At 50.7% G+C, this 16,781-nt stretch overlaps 1 protein-coding gene across 5 annotated transcripts in view; it reads left to right on the top strand.

Annotated features, from left to right (window-relative positions):
- The window catches only part of RPH3A (rabphilin 3A), a 35,944-nt gene extending 25,557 nt beyond the window's left edge, over positions 1-10,387 (top strand). For all 5 annotated transcript variants that reach the window (XM_074844288.1, XM_074844287.1, XM_074844286.1 and 2 more), the window contains 9 exons: positions 1,070-1,149; positions 1,512-1,586; positions 2,757-2,866; positions 3,434-3,560; positions 4,054-4,110; positions 4,304-4,455; positions 6,233-6,314; positions 6,872-6,968; positions 7,336-10,387. In XM_074844288.1, coding sequence (XP_074700389.1) covers positions 1,070-1,149; positions 1,512-1,586; positions 2,757-2,866; positions 3,434-3,560; positions 4,054-4,110; positions 4,304-4,455; positions 6,233-6,314; positions 6,872-6,968; positions 7,336-7,466 — 911 coding nt within the window. In that variant the 3' untranslated portion in view covers positions 7,467-10,387. The remainder of the gene's footprint in view (positions 1-1,069; positions 1,150-1,511; positions 1,587-2,756; positions 2,867-3,433; positions 3,561-4,053; positions 4,111-4,303; positions 4,456-6,232; positions 6,315-6,871; positions 6,969-7,335) is intronic.
- Positions 10,388-16,781: the final 6,394 nt, after the last annotated feature.

Here is a 16,781-nt window from a genome sequence, read left to right as displayed (position 1 = left end):
GGAATGCTGTTTCCCCCCAGGAAGGGACTCGCAGGCTGTCCCTGCTCACTCACTTCAGCGCAGCTTGTGGGATCTTCAGTCAGTTTTGCACCAAATTACGGAGCTCTGACAAGGGCTGGTTTAGGCTCTGTGCTGACACAACCTTCCCATTTCCAAATTTGAGTCCTGAAGGCGGCTGCCTCTTTCCATCAGAGCATCCTTCGCTGCGAGAAACACCACCAGACCTGTCTGTAGGAAAGTCTTGGTGGCTTCAGCACTTTACACTGTGAGATCTCAGTGTTCAGTTGTTTGCTGCCCAGGGAGGGTGTGGAGTCACCATCCCTGGATGTGTTTAAGGGTCGTTTGGATGAGCTGTTGGGGGATGTGGTGTAGGGGAGAACTTTGTAGAGTCGGGCTGAGGGTTGGACTCGATGATCCCAAGGGTCTTTTCCAACCTGAATGATTCTGTGATTCTGTGAATTTGCTGCGTGAGGTTGAGCATCTGTAGCAGGGCAGTTCTTCTGTCCAGGCTGTTCCCACCCAGGATGGGAAGAGCCAGGAAATTGAGCTCAGATAGGAGCAGATGGACCCAGCTGAGGTTCTGTGCAAACTCTTTGTCCCTGTGAGCTTTTCCTGGTGAGCCCATGAACACAAGCGTGAGCTGGTTTCCAAACATGTCAAAACAGGGGCCAAATGCTGAGCCCCAAGCCTTGGGGGGAGGAGATGTCAGCCCTCTGACCTGAAACACCTCCTCAGGGTAGTCGTGGGGGGGCATTGCCCTGAGAAGGGTTCCTAGGGTTACATCCTCCTTTGCCTGGCAAATACTAAAGTTGGCTTAAAAGCCCCAAACTGCCCTCCCTGGGCAGTTCCACCTCTGTAAAGCTTTGACATCCAGAGCTCGTGAATCTGGTTGGATTTGTGTGTGGCAGTTTGGCTGATGCCAGCGCAGTCTCACATGGATTAAATGGCTTTTACATTTGAACCACAAATCTTTCTAATTATTACTAATCAGGGCTGATTAAACACAGTTATTGGCTGCGGTTTTAACGAAGTGCTATTTCCAACTCCTCCTCCTCTCTCTCGCTGTCAGCTACACTGGGAGCGCTGGAGTTCAGCCTGCTCTACGACCAGGAGAACAGCTCCTTGCACTGCACCCTCATCAAGGCCAAAGTAAGTGGTCCCCTCTTTTTTTCTTTTTTTTTTCCCCCCCTTCTTTCACTGATTTAAGTCCGTGCAGCTCCCAGCTCCCCCGGTGCGATGGGATGGAAGCAGCATGGCCACTGGCAGAGGCTGCTTCCCTGGGAGACCCAGCCTAGCACTGCTGGTCCTGGCTGGCTCTGTGGGGCTTTTTCATGAGTGGATCTTATTTTTCAGCACGTCGTGGCACCCACACCTTCTCAGGGCAGAGAATGAGGCTTTTGGCTTGCTGAACATGTTTTCTCTTTACCGAGTTGCTTCATGGATAGCTTTTTCTCTTCCCTGGCTCTGCTTAAGGGGGAGTCATGCATCATGTTTTCTTTATTATTTTTTAGGGCTTAAAACCAATGGATTCAAATGGCCTGGCAGATCCCTACGTCAAACTGCACCTCTTGCCTGGAGCCAGCAAGGTGAGGCTTTGCCTGGGTTTGGGCTGGAGATGGAGCAGAGGTTTCTCAAAGCCCCTGAGGTCCCTTCCTTGTGTCAGACTTCCTCCCCTTGATTTCTCTGCTCAGTCGCTCAACTGCTGCTATTTTACCCAGGAGGTATCTCTGAAAAGTGATGATGCTTGCAGATGCTCTCTTGTACCCAAGGAAGAGCTTATCCTGCAGACAGGGATCTGCTTAGGGATGGAGGGGAGCTCCAGAGGAGGTGACACTGTTAATGCATCGCAGAACACCTGACACAAAATCTCATTATTACCAGAGTTTGAACGATCTGTTTGCTTTGAAGGTGCAGCATGTTCTCATTAGATCTGTGAAGAGTAAACTCTGACTCCCTCTATCAAAGCAAACCCTGGAAATCTCACTCCCCAGCCCAGCTAAGTTGATCTCGGGGGGGGAACCTTTGAGGAAGGGATGACCACCACTGGCCCGGTGCCCAAGGGATGCTGGATCCTTGCTCGGGGGCTGCAAAGCTCTTTCCTGCACCTGAATTTTGTTCAGAGGAAATAAGTGTAAAACAAGGGGAAAAACTGACAATAAAACCATTGGATTGGTATTTACAGGTTTACTTTATGTGCGGGGACTTTCTGGTCTTGTGCAGAGTAAATCAAGGCACCATGATCTTGGGAACTGCTTTGATTTCTATTGCTCCCTTGTTCGCCGATCTTTTAATTTTTTTATTTTGCATGTCTGTTTGTAAAAGACACGTGAATGAGTGTCAGAGCTCCTCGTTTCCCATGCTGTCATCTCCTGTAGACCACGAGAGCTGTTATCCAAGCCCTGCACAGCCTGCCCTGTGCTACTTTTTCTTGTACAAGTGCCCTTGAGGGAGTAGACCCCAGACAGTGGAAAAAGCCGGGTGGTGAAGGCTGCCCTGGCCACTGCGGGCAACTGAGTCCCCGGTGCTTGCCTAAAGGTCCACCTTGCCTAAAGGTCCACCTTGTTGGGTCGGTGATGCTCACCTGGAGTTGATGGCTCACCCAGGCAGTGGGGACGTCCTGCAGAGCCCAGCCTAACCACCTCTCGTGAGCCAGAAGTGACGGAGCATCTAATTTACACTCCTCTGCCAGGAGCTGAAATTTAGGTGGGGAGGAGTTCAGGGGTGTAATTCTGCCGTGTTTTGTGCCAATGCTGTAGTCAAATAAGCTGAGGACGAAGACACTGCGCAACACCCGTAACCCCGTGTGGAATGAGACCCTGGTGTACCACGGCATCACAGACGAGGACATGCAAAGGAAAACCCTCAGGCAAGCCGAGGAGCTGCGGTATCCTGCGTTGCGGTGGGATGGGGACTGTGGGTCTCCTCGCAGGGAACCAGCCTTCCGCAGGAGGGCACTGGCAGCAAAGTTTAAGGCACCTGGAAATGCAGAGTTTTTGGTCCAAACCGCCATGCTTCATATGAACGTGCTGATTTTGCCTCTCCTTTTAAAAAGAGAAAGAAAGGCATTTTGACCCTGACATTTAATATTAAATTATTATTATTATGATCAGCATAGAGATTTATATATCTGTGCATGATTTGACTGTGTGTCAGCAAAACATTCAGATGTCTCTAAAAATTTTTGGCATCTCCTTCCTACAGGAAATCTCCACCTTTTGATTTCTTGCCCCATTGCAGAGCACGTATTAAACTGTTGATTTTTCTCATAAAACAGAAGTTCAATTTTCTGACTGCTTTTGGTCAGGAGAGCCAGAGGGATGGAGGCTTTGGTGGGGCTTTGCTTTGTCCACCCCCTTGCAGGAGTGGTTTTGTGCTCTGAGTCAGGTACTGCTGCTCCAGTCTGGTTGACGTTCACCTTTCCTGTTCCCTTCAGGATCTCCGTGTGTGATGAAGACAAATTTGGCCACAACGAGTTTATTGGAGAAACTAGAGTTTCCTTGAAAAAGCTCAAAGCCAATCAGAAAAAGAACTTCAACATCTGCTTGGAGAGAGTAATACCAGTGAGTTTATGTGAAATTTCTTTGAGGTTGCTAACAAATGGCATGTGAGGGAGTTAGTGGTGAGCTTGGAGGTGGAACCAGCCAAGAGCTGTAGGTGCCTGACTTCACTGGTGTCTTTAGGAGTTGGATTCCCACCCATGTCTGGGCTGATTTGACACATCAAGGCCAGGAGATAAGAGCATGGTGGGAATCCATGGGAAGTGACTCTGGGGACCTCCCTGGTGGCATTGCCAGCCTATGCTGATGTATGTCACTGTGGAGGAGAGGACAGGTTGCTCCATCCCTGAGTTCTACTCCCCAGTGTTGTGGGTGAGGTGCTGAGTCTGCTGAGGTGAAGGTTGATGGAGCACATGAACATACTTGAGCCCCCTTCCACTCGCGAGGCCAGTGAGAGAGCTGGGCTGGGCTCCTGGGGGAGTTTTTGCGACAGGATGGTCCCTCTCCCAGCTGTGGTCACTCATGGCAGCCTCTCTTTTTCCCTTCCCCATCCAAGATGAAGCGTGCTGGAACGACTGGCTCATCCCGTGGGATGGCACTGTACGAAGAAGAGGTAAGAGTCCTTGGAGGACAAGATGCTCCATGCACATTTCACCCATCATCTCTCATGTAGAAGCCCCTTTTTTCCAGCCCCCCTCATGGGGATACAAGGTTCCCCTGTATCCATCTTGTCTCATCTGCTCTGCAGTTGACCGTTTCCCTCGCTCAGCCCCCGTGTCCCCATCTCTGGTCGCTTCCCCTTGCAGGTAGATCGTGGTGGGGACGTGGAAGAGCGTGGGAAGATCCTCGTGTCCCTCATGTACAGCACCCAGCAGGGCGGCCTGATCGTCGGCATCGTACGCTGCGTGCATTTAGCAGCCATGGATGCCAACGGATACTCAGACCCTTTCGTTAAACTGTAAGTGGGGGCTGGGGCCGGCATAGAGCCATAATGTGTGGTCATGGAGCCACCCACCATCCTTGGGCAGTGGCTGATGGGCTGAGAGCTCCTTCCAAAACCACTGGAGAGAGGAGAGCGTTTCCCAAGCACCTTGAGACCTCACGCAGGACTGAGCTGCCCACCGGCGATGCCTGTGCAAGGTGGTAACGCTCTGCTCGAGTGCCCCTGCTGTGGCTGGAGCTCCGTGAGGCTGAGCCCCGCCCTGGATCCATCCACTCCCTGGAGGTTCCCAAACGCACAGACCCAACAGCCACCTTGTAGGTGCAGAGCTGGAGGACAAGGGGTCCTTCTCCTTGGCTTTGACCCCCCATGCCTGCAGGGTGGGGAGGGCTTGATGTCCCTCCGTGCGTGACAAGGAGCACATGCCCCCGCTTGCAGCTCCGCGCGCTGGTTGTGGCGGGAGCCCAGAGATGGCCGTGCTCTCCCTGTCCCGTGCCGTGTCTTTGCTGCAAACCCATCAGCTTAATTAACACAGACAGCAGCGTTTGCTGCGGTTCATGCTGGTGATGCCTCGCCGCGGCGTGGAGCAGCGTGCCCGTGGGCGCTCTCAGCTGCGGAGGCAGGCGACGGGGGAGCGGCGCTTGTCGGGTGGCTCCTGTGAACACGGGGGAATAAGATTGTTTTAACTCGAACCTCATAAACTGTGACACAGAGAGGACCCTGTAGTCATTCCTGCTCGCAGCTGCGGCTGCAGATGGGTTTTCATTGCTGTTTTCTCTTTGCCTTCAGGGAAAAAAACCTGTATTCTCCCTAAAAGTCATTCAATAACTCTTGTGTTGAACATTTTGCACATCTTTTTGTAGCTGAGTGGAACTGAATAGTTTTCCTTCTCAGTCTCTCTTATTTTTTTATATTTTCCATTCCCACAAACAGAAGATGGTGGCTTTCTGCTTGTAAATCAACTTCCAACATCGATCTAATTAATGCCAACTCTACAATTTCGTTCTGGGTCTGCAGTCAGGCTGCAAAGCCCGAGCCCTAATTTTTCCCACATTCTCTAGGTGAACCTACCTGCCTGAGTACACTAGTCTGCATGGTATTAAACACTAACGGGCTATTTTTTTTTTTTTTTTTTTCCCCCCTATTTCTCCCCATCTCTGTATGTGCTCACACTTTCTTGGCTGGCTTTTCCAGGGGCCAGGCTCGGTGACCAGCCGTGCCATTGCCCTCGTCTGCTGGCGACAAACCTGGCTGCTCATTTTCCATATTCCCTGACTGTTTTAGCTGCTCCCCGCTGTCGGCCTCAGCAGGTTCCTCCCCAGCGAAATGCAGAGTTCACCTGTTTTTACTCCGTAAAACACCTACAACCATTTCTTTTAGAGTGGCTTGGGGCAAAAAACCTTGGGACCGGTGCATGGTTTGGAAGGACGTCAAGAGTGCGTGTGGGGGCTCGCTGCTCTCTGGCCTCTGAACGTGACCCAGCTGCTCTGAGCAAGAGATGCTCCCCCAGAAAAGTTTCTGCTGAGCTCAGCGCTCAGTACAAAGCAGGTCTTTATGGTTTCCCGTGTCTCATCTGGCCATCCAAGGGGAAAAAAAAGAATAATCAGGATTTTACTCATTTTACATTTATTTTAGATAATGTTAGAAGGTGGGAAGGGAGAGTGGCTAACCCATTTCTTTGCCTTAAATAAATATCTTCAGTTGTTTTTTTTCTAGCCCCAAACCTCACTTTTTAAGCTTATAAGCTCACACTGTTCTTGCACTAGAGTTTTGAGCTGTTTTCTGTTGCCCCCAGTTGGCTGAAACCTGACATGGGAAAAAAGGCCAAGCACAAGACACAGATTAAGAAGAAAACATTGAATCCTGAGTTTAATGAGGTAAGGATGGATGTATTTTTATGTTATTAAATCAATTTAGCTAATCACTATGTCATGCAGAGGAGACAGAAGACAAACTCCCCAAGGTTTGGTTCCTCTCTCAGGCTCCTTTCCCCGCTCTGCACCCAGGAATATTTTAGGAAGGACTTTGCCATGGGAGATCTCACCAGTTCAGTGCTGGGCAGCACCATACACACCAAAACCTCCCTGCTGCCGGTGCTGCCGATTCCGTGTCACCGCGGGCAGGGGTGTGGGTGGGACGAGCATCCCCGGGGGAGTCCTGTGGCTGGTGCTGCTTTGATGGGACACCTGCAAAGTGCTCACTTAGATACAAGGGGTGAGCTCAGCTTATGGGTTTGTGCAGCATGCTGTGGTCCTGGGAGGAGGGGTGCTGCAGGGAAGGGGCGTTTGCTCCTTATGAGTGTGTTTGAAATATTATCTCACTGGATTTTGAATTCAGGCTGTACAGAGAGATCACTTGCAATTCCTTAACTGGAGTTTTCTGGGTGGTTTTTCCTGGGACGTGTGGGGTGATTGTGGGTGTTATCCTTCTGCAGGAGTTCTTCTATGATATAAAACACAGCGATCTGGCCAAGAAGTCACTGGACATTTCTGTATGGGATTATGACATCGGAAAATCGAATGATTACATCGGTGAGCTGCAAGGCTGTGCTCTGGGGTGTGGTTTTGATGCCCGATACAGTGCTCGCTGTATGGGAGGGGTGTGTAGATCACCTGCCCTGTGAGGGACCCCAGGCTGAGCTTTGAGGTGAGACCGTGCAGGTTGGTTGGGTGCTGCTATCAGGCCATCACATACAGTGCACCCACTGTACTGCCCCATCTCCAGCATCCCAGGGGGTCTTCTGTGCAGGCAGAGCAGCTCTAGTTGTTTCTACTACATTTTAAATCCAGGAGATGGAAGAAAACGCTACAAACATGGGTTCTATCCCCATGGAAGTAGTTTCCTGGACCACCAGCATCACCTCTGAATAGGATGTCTCTTCTCCTCCCTTTCTTCCAGGTGGCTGTCAGCTTGGCATTACGGCTAAGGGGGAGCGCTTAAAACACTGGTATGAATGTTTGAAGAACAAGGACAAGAAGATTGAACGCTGGCACACCCTCCAAAATGAGAACCACGTTGCCAGTGATTAAAGGGAGTCGCTGCCCGAACCTCCCCGAACGGCCCATCCTCTGCCAAGCCCCTGTAGATCTCTGATGTCCGTCTTCCAGTGCAGTCATGCCTTGCTACACGCCTCTGGTCCCAGGGCAGCGACGCTCTCCTGCCTCCTCCAAGCATCCTCTGTGTCCTCCCACCTGAAAACTAACCCAGATCTTTTATATTCTCTTCCTTTTTTTTTTTTTTTTTTGGGGGGGGGGTGGGGGTGTCATCGAATTATCCTGGTGTGTAATTTTGTCAAGCAATAGTTACCCTCTGACTGTTCCTCTTTCTCACTAGTCTCACGCACGCCGTGATAGCGTTCCTGTTGTGTGTGTGTGATGCTCTGTGTTCCTCCAGCCTCCGCTCACGTGGCTCGTCCCATCCCCACCAGCTCGTGGCTCCTTTCTCTCCCAGCGGGACCTGTGGCCACCGGCCCGGCCGTGTTCTCGCCCGGCGTAGTGGGGTTGAGCACCGGTGTCACAGCATCGACCCATTCTGCTTGTGTGATATCGATACCTCAGTTGCAATAATGAAAAAGCTGTTTGGCTTTGGTGTGGGTCGTAACTGTAGCCTGGTATCTGTGTTGTTGTGATTAGGCTAAAGCCTGTGTCACTGATGTAATCCTGCGAGTCCTGCTTGAGCTTTAGTTCTGATCTGGTACACTTGAGCAATATTGTGGTACATCCTTTGCTGAGAAGATCCACCAGTAATCCAATAACAATAACAAGAAATAGGGAGCCACTGTGTGCTCGCAGGGAAACAGAGATTTGGGTTGGTTCGTGTTTGTTTCCAGCTGCCACGTGCGGTTCCCTTTCCCCGAGAAACTCACACGCTCCGTTGCTGTAGGAGCCCACCCGTGTTTCAAGCTTGTGACTACCTCCTCTTCATGTCCTAGCTGCGCAGTAGTGACTGTCTGAACCCTGAGGGCAGGCCCTGGGCCCTCCTCCGACTACCCTTTCCATCGTCGACCCTTTGCTGTACCACATGCAGAAGGGAAGCTGGGGGAGAAGAGACTTCCCACCAACTAGCTGATGTGTGCAAGGATTATTGCTTTAAAATACCACAACTACTGAAATTGGCTGGGACAGTTAGAGGTCTTCCAAACTTTGGGTTTGTGGTTTGGTTTTTTTTGTTGTTTTTTTGGTTTGTTTTTTTTTTTTTTCCAAATCTGCACAAGAACCATTGTCTTCAACCTGCGCTTTAATGATCACCTGGAGGTGTTTGATTTGTTCTCGATAGCAGGAGAGTCAAGGGGCTCTCAGACTGATGCTGATCGGGTTTGGTACCATTTGCTGTCTCTGGACAACCTCAAGCAGAGCACCATCGATAGCAGCACAATAAGCACTGCTGGAATATATTGTCGGTCAGCTGCACACTGCGCATGTTGTATGAAACCTGAACCCAGCCCCTTCGGGTCACGCTGTCGTCCCATGACTTCCCCTGCAACTGCTGCTGTCGTCCTCTGGCGCGCTGTTGCGTGGCTTGTTCTCAATTCCGCTGTACCACAGAGCTCTTTCTTTTGAATTGGATGGGTTATTTTCTTCTTCTAGATTATTTTTAATTTCCCCCCCGCACCCTCCCCCAGCAGACTTTGCTCTGAGCGCTGCCTCGCAAGGAGCATCTCTGCAGGGCTGCGCTTCCCGCAGCAGGCGAGGGCTGGGTGCTGAGCGCTGCCGCCGTCGCTGCGTGGTGCTCACCCCTCTGTGCCAAGCGATGATGCTGCTGCAGAGCAGCCCTTCCCCAGCCCCCCCTCCAGGCTTGCACGTCCAAGGCCATCTGGGTCCAAGCCCTGCCTGGGTGCTGCCAGCTCCTTGTAGCCAGCTTTCCACCCAGAGACACGCTCGCACCATGGATGGGGGAAGCCAACCCAACCAGTGTTGGGCATCCGCTGTTCCCTTCAGCCCGAGCTGGGGCAGCTCTTCCATCACCCCAGCCTGGAGCCTGGCTACTGAGCTGGGAGCTGCTCCGGGCAGAGTATAATGGGGCAGGACACTCCAAAAATGGCTTTCCCCTCCCGTTCATGCACTTGTTGACTCTGCAGCAGTAAGGGCAATGTTCTCGCAAGCCCAAGCCATGCTTCCCTCGTCATGGGCTCTGCACAGGACCAAGACTCAAAGGACCTGGTTCCTTCGGATTGTTTCCTTCTGTGTCCTGTGCAGTCGTGCCTGAAACCTCACCCTGCTGGGCCGAGGTTTTTCAGGTGTAGGATGCTGCTGTCACCCCTTCCAGAGTGAGGAACCTGCCCCAAACCTTTGCACAGCCCTTGCCTATATCTCTCAGAGCAGCAGCTGGGCACAGTGTGTTTCAGAGCTGTGCTGGGGAAATGTGGCACTGGGATGAAACTACCTTTAAAAAAAAATAAATAAAATTTGGCAATTCCTTAATTTATTCCAGACCTGCAGCAGCCCAGCCTCCTTTGTGTGTGCAGAACAATTAAATTAAGGTTGCCTTTAGCCATGTCCTGTATTGACATTTTCTGCTCAGCCTGCTTTCCTTTCAGATAAATGATACTCAAATTATGTCTTTGCACCCATAAAAATAAAGTGCAACTTGCCAATCCCCCTCGCGGTATTGTGCAAACCACAGTCCTCGTCTCTGCCGCCCTCTTCTCAGTTTTTCTGATGGTAATTTCTGCCCTGAATGACTTATTTTCGTTGTAAATAAAGCATGCACATATGGATTGGGAATGGTGCAAAAAAAAAAAAAAAAAAAGAAGCCTCTTCTGCTGTTTGCATTCAAACTTGCATGCAGTGATTTTACAGCAAAATATCAGTTTACAACTATTAAGAGAAAAAGAAAATGTTACACAGGAACTAGAACTACTCGAGTCTTCCGCTGCATGCAGCACAACATCCTCTCTTGATGTGGTATCTAATAAAGTGAGACTATTGGAAAAGAAAAAAAACCAACAAAACATGATGTTTTCTGGCTTCTTTCATTCCCTGAGGCAATACGAACCCCCGCATGGGCTGGCAGGGGTGGGCAGTTGTCCTGGTTGTGGGAATTTATGGTGGGCCTGGCAGTGCTGGAAAGTTGCGTTGGGTTCAAGAGGTTGAGGAGGAGTTTGGGATGGCAGGGTGAAGCCCCTTCTCTGGGGGGAAAGGTCCCAGCTCTGCGGAGCTTGACTTGGCTCTCCTGCACCCTTTGGGGTAACAGGGATGATATGAGTGTTGGGGAACAGTCTGGGTTAAAATCCTTCGTGCACAGGCAAGACATCCATGGGTTCCCCCTTGCCTCAGCGAGGGCAAACACGATGGGTGCGTGCTGCTGGGGTAGACGGCGGCACGTGCAGAGGTGGTTGCTGCTGCTTTGTGCTGGTGCTTCTACGTGTCCCCTCGAAAAGCAAACACACCCCCTGAGAAATGAACCTCCTGGTGCCCTTCTTCATGCCCCAGCCCTTGTTCCCACACTGGGGGAGAAAGAGTTGTTGCCCCGTGTAGCTGCAGCTCCTGTTGCGCCGCCGCAGGAAAACACCCCTCTGGCTGCTGCCCCGCCCAAACGCTTTTTTTTCTCCTTTTTCTTTTTTTTTTTTTTTTTTTTTTAATTTTGGCATTTTTAGGCTTGATTTTCAGCAGATCCTGAGGTGCAGGCTCCAGGGAAGGGCACGCCGGGATTGTAGGAGACCCTGGAACAGCAGCAGGCGGTGGCTCCTTGGGGGCCATGCCCCAGCCCTGGCCAGGGGGACGTGGGTGGTGGCCTCTCCTTTCTGGGGACACCCACACCCTCCGTGAACCCAGAAAGGGCCCGTGGGGATGGAGCTGAGCCGTGGAAGCTGGCTGCGTGGCGAGTCCGGTGCCGATGCCCAGAGACAGCAGCAGATGTCACTGATGCTCCAGGTATGGCACGGGAAGGATGGGCAGGAGGTGCCAGAAGGATGCCCACGACCAGGGCTGGTGGCGTCTCAGCACCCTCCATCCTGGTGGTGGGGCCCCCTCAGTCTCACCCATCTCAGTGGTGGGACCCCTCACCCCTTCAGTAGCACCCATTGTGGTGGTGGCCCCCCAAATGCCATCTTCACACAAGCTGTGGCTGAGCCTCGATGGATGACAGCCTTGGGGTGGTGGTGGAGCTGCCCCAGCCCCATGGCTGCTCCCACACAACACAGGTTTAACCCATGGTTTCCCTGAGGCCAGGCCAGTGGCGGTTCTTCAGGAGTGGTCTGTGGGCGGTTAAAGCCTCCTGCGGTGTCTATGCTGATGAGATGCCATCACAGGGCATTGCAGTTGGCTTGAGAATAATTGCCCAGGAGAGACCTGCAGGCCAGGGACCACCTTTCCCAGAACCACTAGTGGTCAGCTGGACTCATCTTGGAGCAAAAAGGTCAAAATGGCAAGTTAGATACCACTTTGTAGTAATTAGAGCATTTGTGTAAGAGACAGCAGCAATGATTGGTATTGAAAATCTCTAAGATGTTTAAAATTGTCGTGTGGTGTCTGTATATACTGCTCTTAATGAGGACCCTCAGCTCTCCCACCAGTCAGAAGACCTCATGTTCTCACACACGGTGACAGTTAAACATACACAGCAGCGACTGAACTGTCTGAGGTGATCTCCTCTTTGGGGGAAAACTCCAAGGAAAAGGAGGAAAATCGCAGTAGCTCCTGGTGAGCTGCAGGATGCGTTGACATGTCTTCAGAGGACAAGGAGAGCGATGGCTTGTGAGGACAATGAGCACAAAGCTCTTTGGTTATGTCATGCTGGATGCTAAGAGGCTTGAGCAGAGAAAATGGGTCATTTTCCAGAAAGGGTGAAGCTGTACACGTGCTTGCTCCCGGTGACTGCCAGCGGTGGTGTTTTAGGTGGGGTGGGTGGAAGAAAGAGCAAACCACCATCCCCGTAACTACCAGCCACACGGAGAACAGCAGGGCCAGTTACATCCCCCCTTCTTCTGTTGCTAAAGCTTGTTGTCTTCCAAACCTTTAGTGGTAGGAAACATTTGGGTCTTCGTCCTCTGAAAAAATAGTTCCCAGAAATGTCTAACAGCCTTAAAGTTGAGCTTTAACTTCCTTTTATTAGTGTTTTTCAGCATGAGAGCTTCCCATAGATTATTCCTCTCTGCTGCTGCCCAGCGCTGGGTGGCGAGTGGCCAGCCAAGAGGTCCCAGCTGAGAGGTCCCAGCCAAGAGGTTCCAGTGGAGAGGCCACTCAGCTCTGGCCGAGCGCCAAGCAAGCATCCCCTGTATCCCCTGCAATTAAGAGGCCACCTTGATTAACTGTGGGCAAGGCAGTGCCAGCTGTGGTCGGCGATGAGGTCACGAATGGAAAATGCTTCAAAAGAGAGAAGGAGGCATTCTGAGCAAGCCCATGGAGATAAAAGAGGGTCCTTTGTTGCCCCTGATTCATATTTCTGCTCCCATTTTCTCCTCAGCCTCTCTGAAAAGGAAGCCCTTGGATTGCAAACCGCGCTTGATCAGAACCATTATTTGCATGTTCTGCTTCTGTAGGTGGCTTTACAGTTTTAATTACACCTCAGAACATCTGAATCATTCTGCTGTTCCAACCAGTTTCCTTGTGTGCTAACTAGATTTAGACCTTCAGTAAAATCAATAGATTCTCATCTTGGTACTGGCCAAGCCAGTCATGACCAGTAATTTACAGCTCTAGTTGTTCTGAAATCAATACAGATTTGCTCTTCGTGGAGAGGGCTGTAAAACACGGGTGACGTCAGGCATGCTAAGCAGTTGACATGGAAGCAAGACCCTTGCTGCTCTTGAAGAGTGGCCAGTACAATCAGAGAGGAAAAGCTACAGGACCAGTGAATGGAGAAGACCTCTCCCACTGAATGAGCACCAGACTGAAGACATCGACAAAGTGTTGGGCTCTTGCTCCTCTCCTGGAGTGGGAGATGCAAAACACAGCGTATGGCCAAACGGCTCCTCTCCAAGGTGCGTGTTGCTCCAGAAGGTCATGGCAGCGCCCAATGACCCAACTCATGCCAGCATCCTATAGTGCTCTCTTCTACCCTATCTCCTTGGGGTATAATTCATAAAAAGAACATGTTATGGAGCTCTGATAACATGTCTTGGATTATCCCAGGGTGTCAGGAGGGCACTGAGGCTCTCCTGCTGCACTGAGCAGGAGAGAAACTTTCCACAGCTTTCCATCTTCTGGGGAAAAAAAAAAAAAAAATAAAAGCAAACTTTTACTATTTAACATTTCACTTAAAAAATAGAGAAGCTAAACTAAATAAATCCCTCTTCTATCCGCTTTCAAGCTCAGCTTTTCAAAAAGCCTGCAGCTAGAAATCTCTTTATCTCGTAGGGCACAGATAACGATGTAATTATGAGCTCAGATCAATGGCTTTCATCTCGTCAGTGCTCAGCCTAAAAATAAGCTGTTATTCTTTCACTCAGCTGCACAGAGCTGAGGCTAGCAACTCCTCTGGGCTACTGGCCCACTGCAGAACCATTTATGAGCAGCCATGGAGCTGGCGACAGTCTGTGGTGGGGTCTGGAGTGTCCACAAAGCCTTTCCCAGGGGGAAACTGATGGTTTGGGTTAGGGTTATCTCGTTTCTGCAGGGTAACGTTGGGTCCCGAGCCAAGTTGGCCAGCGAAGACACCTGGGTGGTGGTCACCTCTTCCCAACCACCTCCCTGCCGCACCGGTGGCTGCGGTGATATCGTCTGTGAAACATGGAGCCACGTTTTAGTGGTTGTGTGAGTTTCGGCGACTTTCTTGGGAAAGAAAAATCCAAAGAATAAATATCAGCCTTTTTTATTACACGCTGCATAATAGGAATATAACTTATTGCCATTGGAGAGTGGAGTGCTTGGCAGCTACCATAAATCCCCAATTCCAATAGACTCCGCTTGCACTTAAACAAAAGTAGAGGCTGTACAGGCAAACAGCGAGCATAATTGGAACAGGGAGTAGAATATTTTGATTAATCACTACTTGAATATTATCGGGGCATAATGCTGATTTTCTTGTATAGGCAGAGGCCCCAGAAGGTGTGCCTGCCTCCAGCTGACAGCGTCGGAGTAACAATGCACTAACCCTTGCGGTATTTCTGCTAGTGTGGGATGGAGCGGTCTGGCACGTGGGAGCTGGATCGATGCCAGCCTCAACCGTAATAAAATTGTGTACCTGCTAATTGCACACCCTACGCTGGCCAACGTCACCCAGTTTGGAGGGGAAGACGGCATTTTATCAGAAACACGTAGGTCTGAACTTCACGGATTCATGGATTCAGGTCAATGGCTTTGCTGTTTTCCAGCCAACGCCATTCGATCGAAGCTTGATTGTCACCCTGAGCCCATATCAGCTACCGGGAGCCAGAGCTTTCCCCTGGGGACTGCGTTTCCAACGAGCAGCATTTTTTGTGTGCTCCCATGGGTGTTTGGGATGGATCCCCTCCGGATGGGATGCAGCCCAGTGGGACAGCTGGGCATTGAAAGTGGGGTGCTAGGTACCAGTACTGGGTTGTGACAGCCCCTGAGGTGATGCTGGAAGTGAGGCCACTGCTTTCAGCTCATCTTTCCTAAAAGCATCTCTCTGCAAAGGTTGAGGTGGGCTGTCCTTACTTGATCTTTGCTTTGGTGACACCTCCATTAATCTAATCAGTACGGATTAAGTTATATGACAGCTCAAATTAAAAAAAACTCACAACTGGGATTTGGATTAAAACACATGGTTGCAAGTAGCCATGGCTTGGCAGAAAACAAGTGAATAAATAAGCGAAAATTCTGATTGAGAGCCCTTCGCAAGACTAAAATTGATTTTGTGGTACCAGAGCAGCCCACAGTACCCGTGGGAGTGGGAAGGGGCTCGCCCCCACCCGCCGGTCCCTGCCATGCTGGTACAGCCCCTCGCATCATGCCACCGCACTGAGTCAGAGGTGGAAAATTGTATTTTACTGTCATCCAGGTGGAGTTAATGTTAGCTGGGAACAGTGTATTGCAGAACGTGGGCCTGGCAGGAAAGGTGATGGGAGCTGGGAAGCCGCAGGATGTCGTGGGGGCTTTGCCAGGGTGGCACCACTACGGAGGGTAACGCAAACCCATTTTTGCATCCTCACCCCATGATGTAGGCAGCACGCAGAGGGCACCTTTTCAGGGATGCTAGGCAATGAATCAAAGCCCCTCACCTCAGGTTGTGAGTTGTCTTCTCCTCTGGCAGCGGCAGGGCAAGGAGCGGGCGAGCTGCCGCGTTGCCCCGGGGAAGAGGAGACAGCGGGAGCCCAGCGCCTGGCTTCAGAGCTGAATTGAGTAACTGGAGTCGAGATGGAAACTGAAGTTATCTGCATTTAGAGAGCTGAGCAGGTTCTCTGTCTGAATCCATTAGCGTTGCAGAGATAACTGATTTCTCAGGTTTTCTGGCGGCGCTGTGAAAAAATCTCAACAAACTAGCTCCTTCCAAAAACTGTCAAAGCAAAAAAAGACTCATCTTGATCAGGTCAAAACTGGAAAATAAAAGGACAGGGTATCTGTAAACAGGATGGGCTGAATTTGAGAAAGAAGGAGCCTAAGAAATTCATGGGTGTCTCTATCACTCCTCTTTGTTCCTGGGATGAGGGTCAGCATTATTAATTAAGGGGCAGATAGGCAGAGCTGAATAGCTGATTGTTATCTACCCGATAGGAGCCCTGCCATGGAAACCCTGAGTGGTACAGCCAAGATCTCAAGAGCCTCAGCAGATCAGGCTTTTATTCAGTCTGCTAACAAAGAGTATTTTCCTTTGAAAATCCAAATTATTCAGATATGCATGACTCCTGCTTGGCTGTGAAAGGCAGGTGGGATCTCCAGGGGCTGAATTCAGCATGTCTCAGCTATGTGCCTTATCTCCTAAGCTCTGCCTGTCCCCAAGGACAGGGTGTTAATGAACGCCCAGCTCTGCCCTCACCTTGCTGGTGTTCATGCGCAGGCATCGCTTTCTTCCCCAGCCCTTTGCTGCTCTCGGTGTGTATTTAATGGCCTGGCCCTGAAAACTTGCTGTGATCCAGTAGCTGGAAAGTTTTCAGGGAAAGAAGCTTTTTGACACAGCTAGGCAGGAAAACTAGGCAGGAAAACCTGCCTAAGTGAGAGCTATTCTGCCAGTCTGGAGGAAAGTAGATCAAAACATGCCCTATATATCGAATATATAATATTTATTTATACCTGAGGCCCCTGGATCCAGTCTGCTCCATGCAGAAGTTTATAGCAAGTCCTGAACCACTTTTTCCACCTGTTTCCATATGTGCAGTGGTTTTAATGTATGAGTCGCTGCATCCCAGGCAGGATGCTCAGGATTACCCTGAAGTAATCCTTTCCTCACGAGGGGGGATGCTTGGAAACATCCTGCCACCCTGCCACAGAGGCTCTGCTGCCCAA

Source organism: Strix aluco, chromosome 18 (assembly GCF_031877795.1).
Source record: "Strix aluco isolate bStrAlu1 chromosome 18, bStrAlu1.hap1, whole genome shotgun sequence".
Classification (NCBI taxonomy): Eukaryota; Metazoa; Chordata; class Aves; order Strigiformes; family Strigidae; genus Strix; species Strix aluco.
Note: the sequence above shows the minus strand (reverse complement) of the source record. Positions and strands in the feature narration are given on the sequence as shown.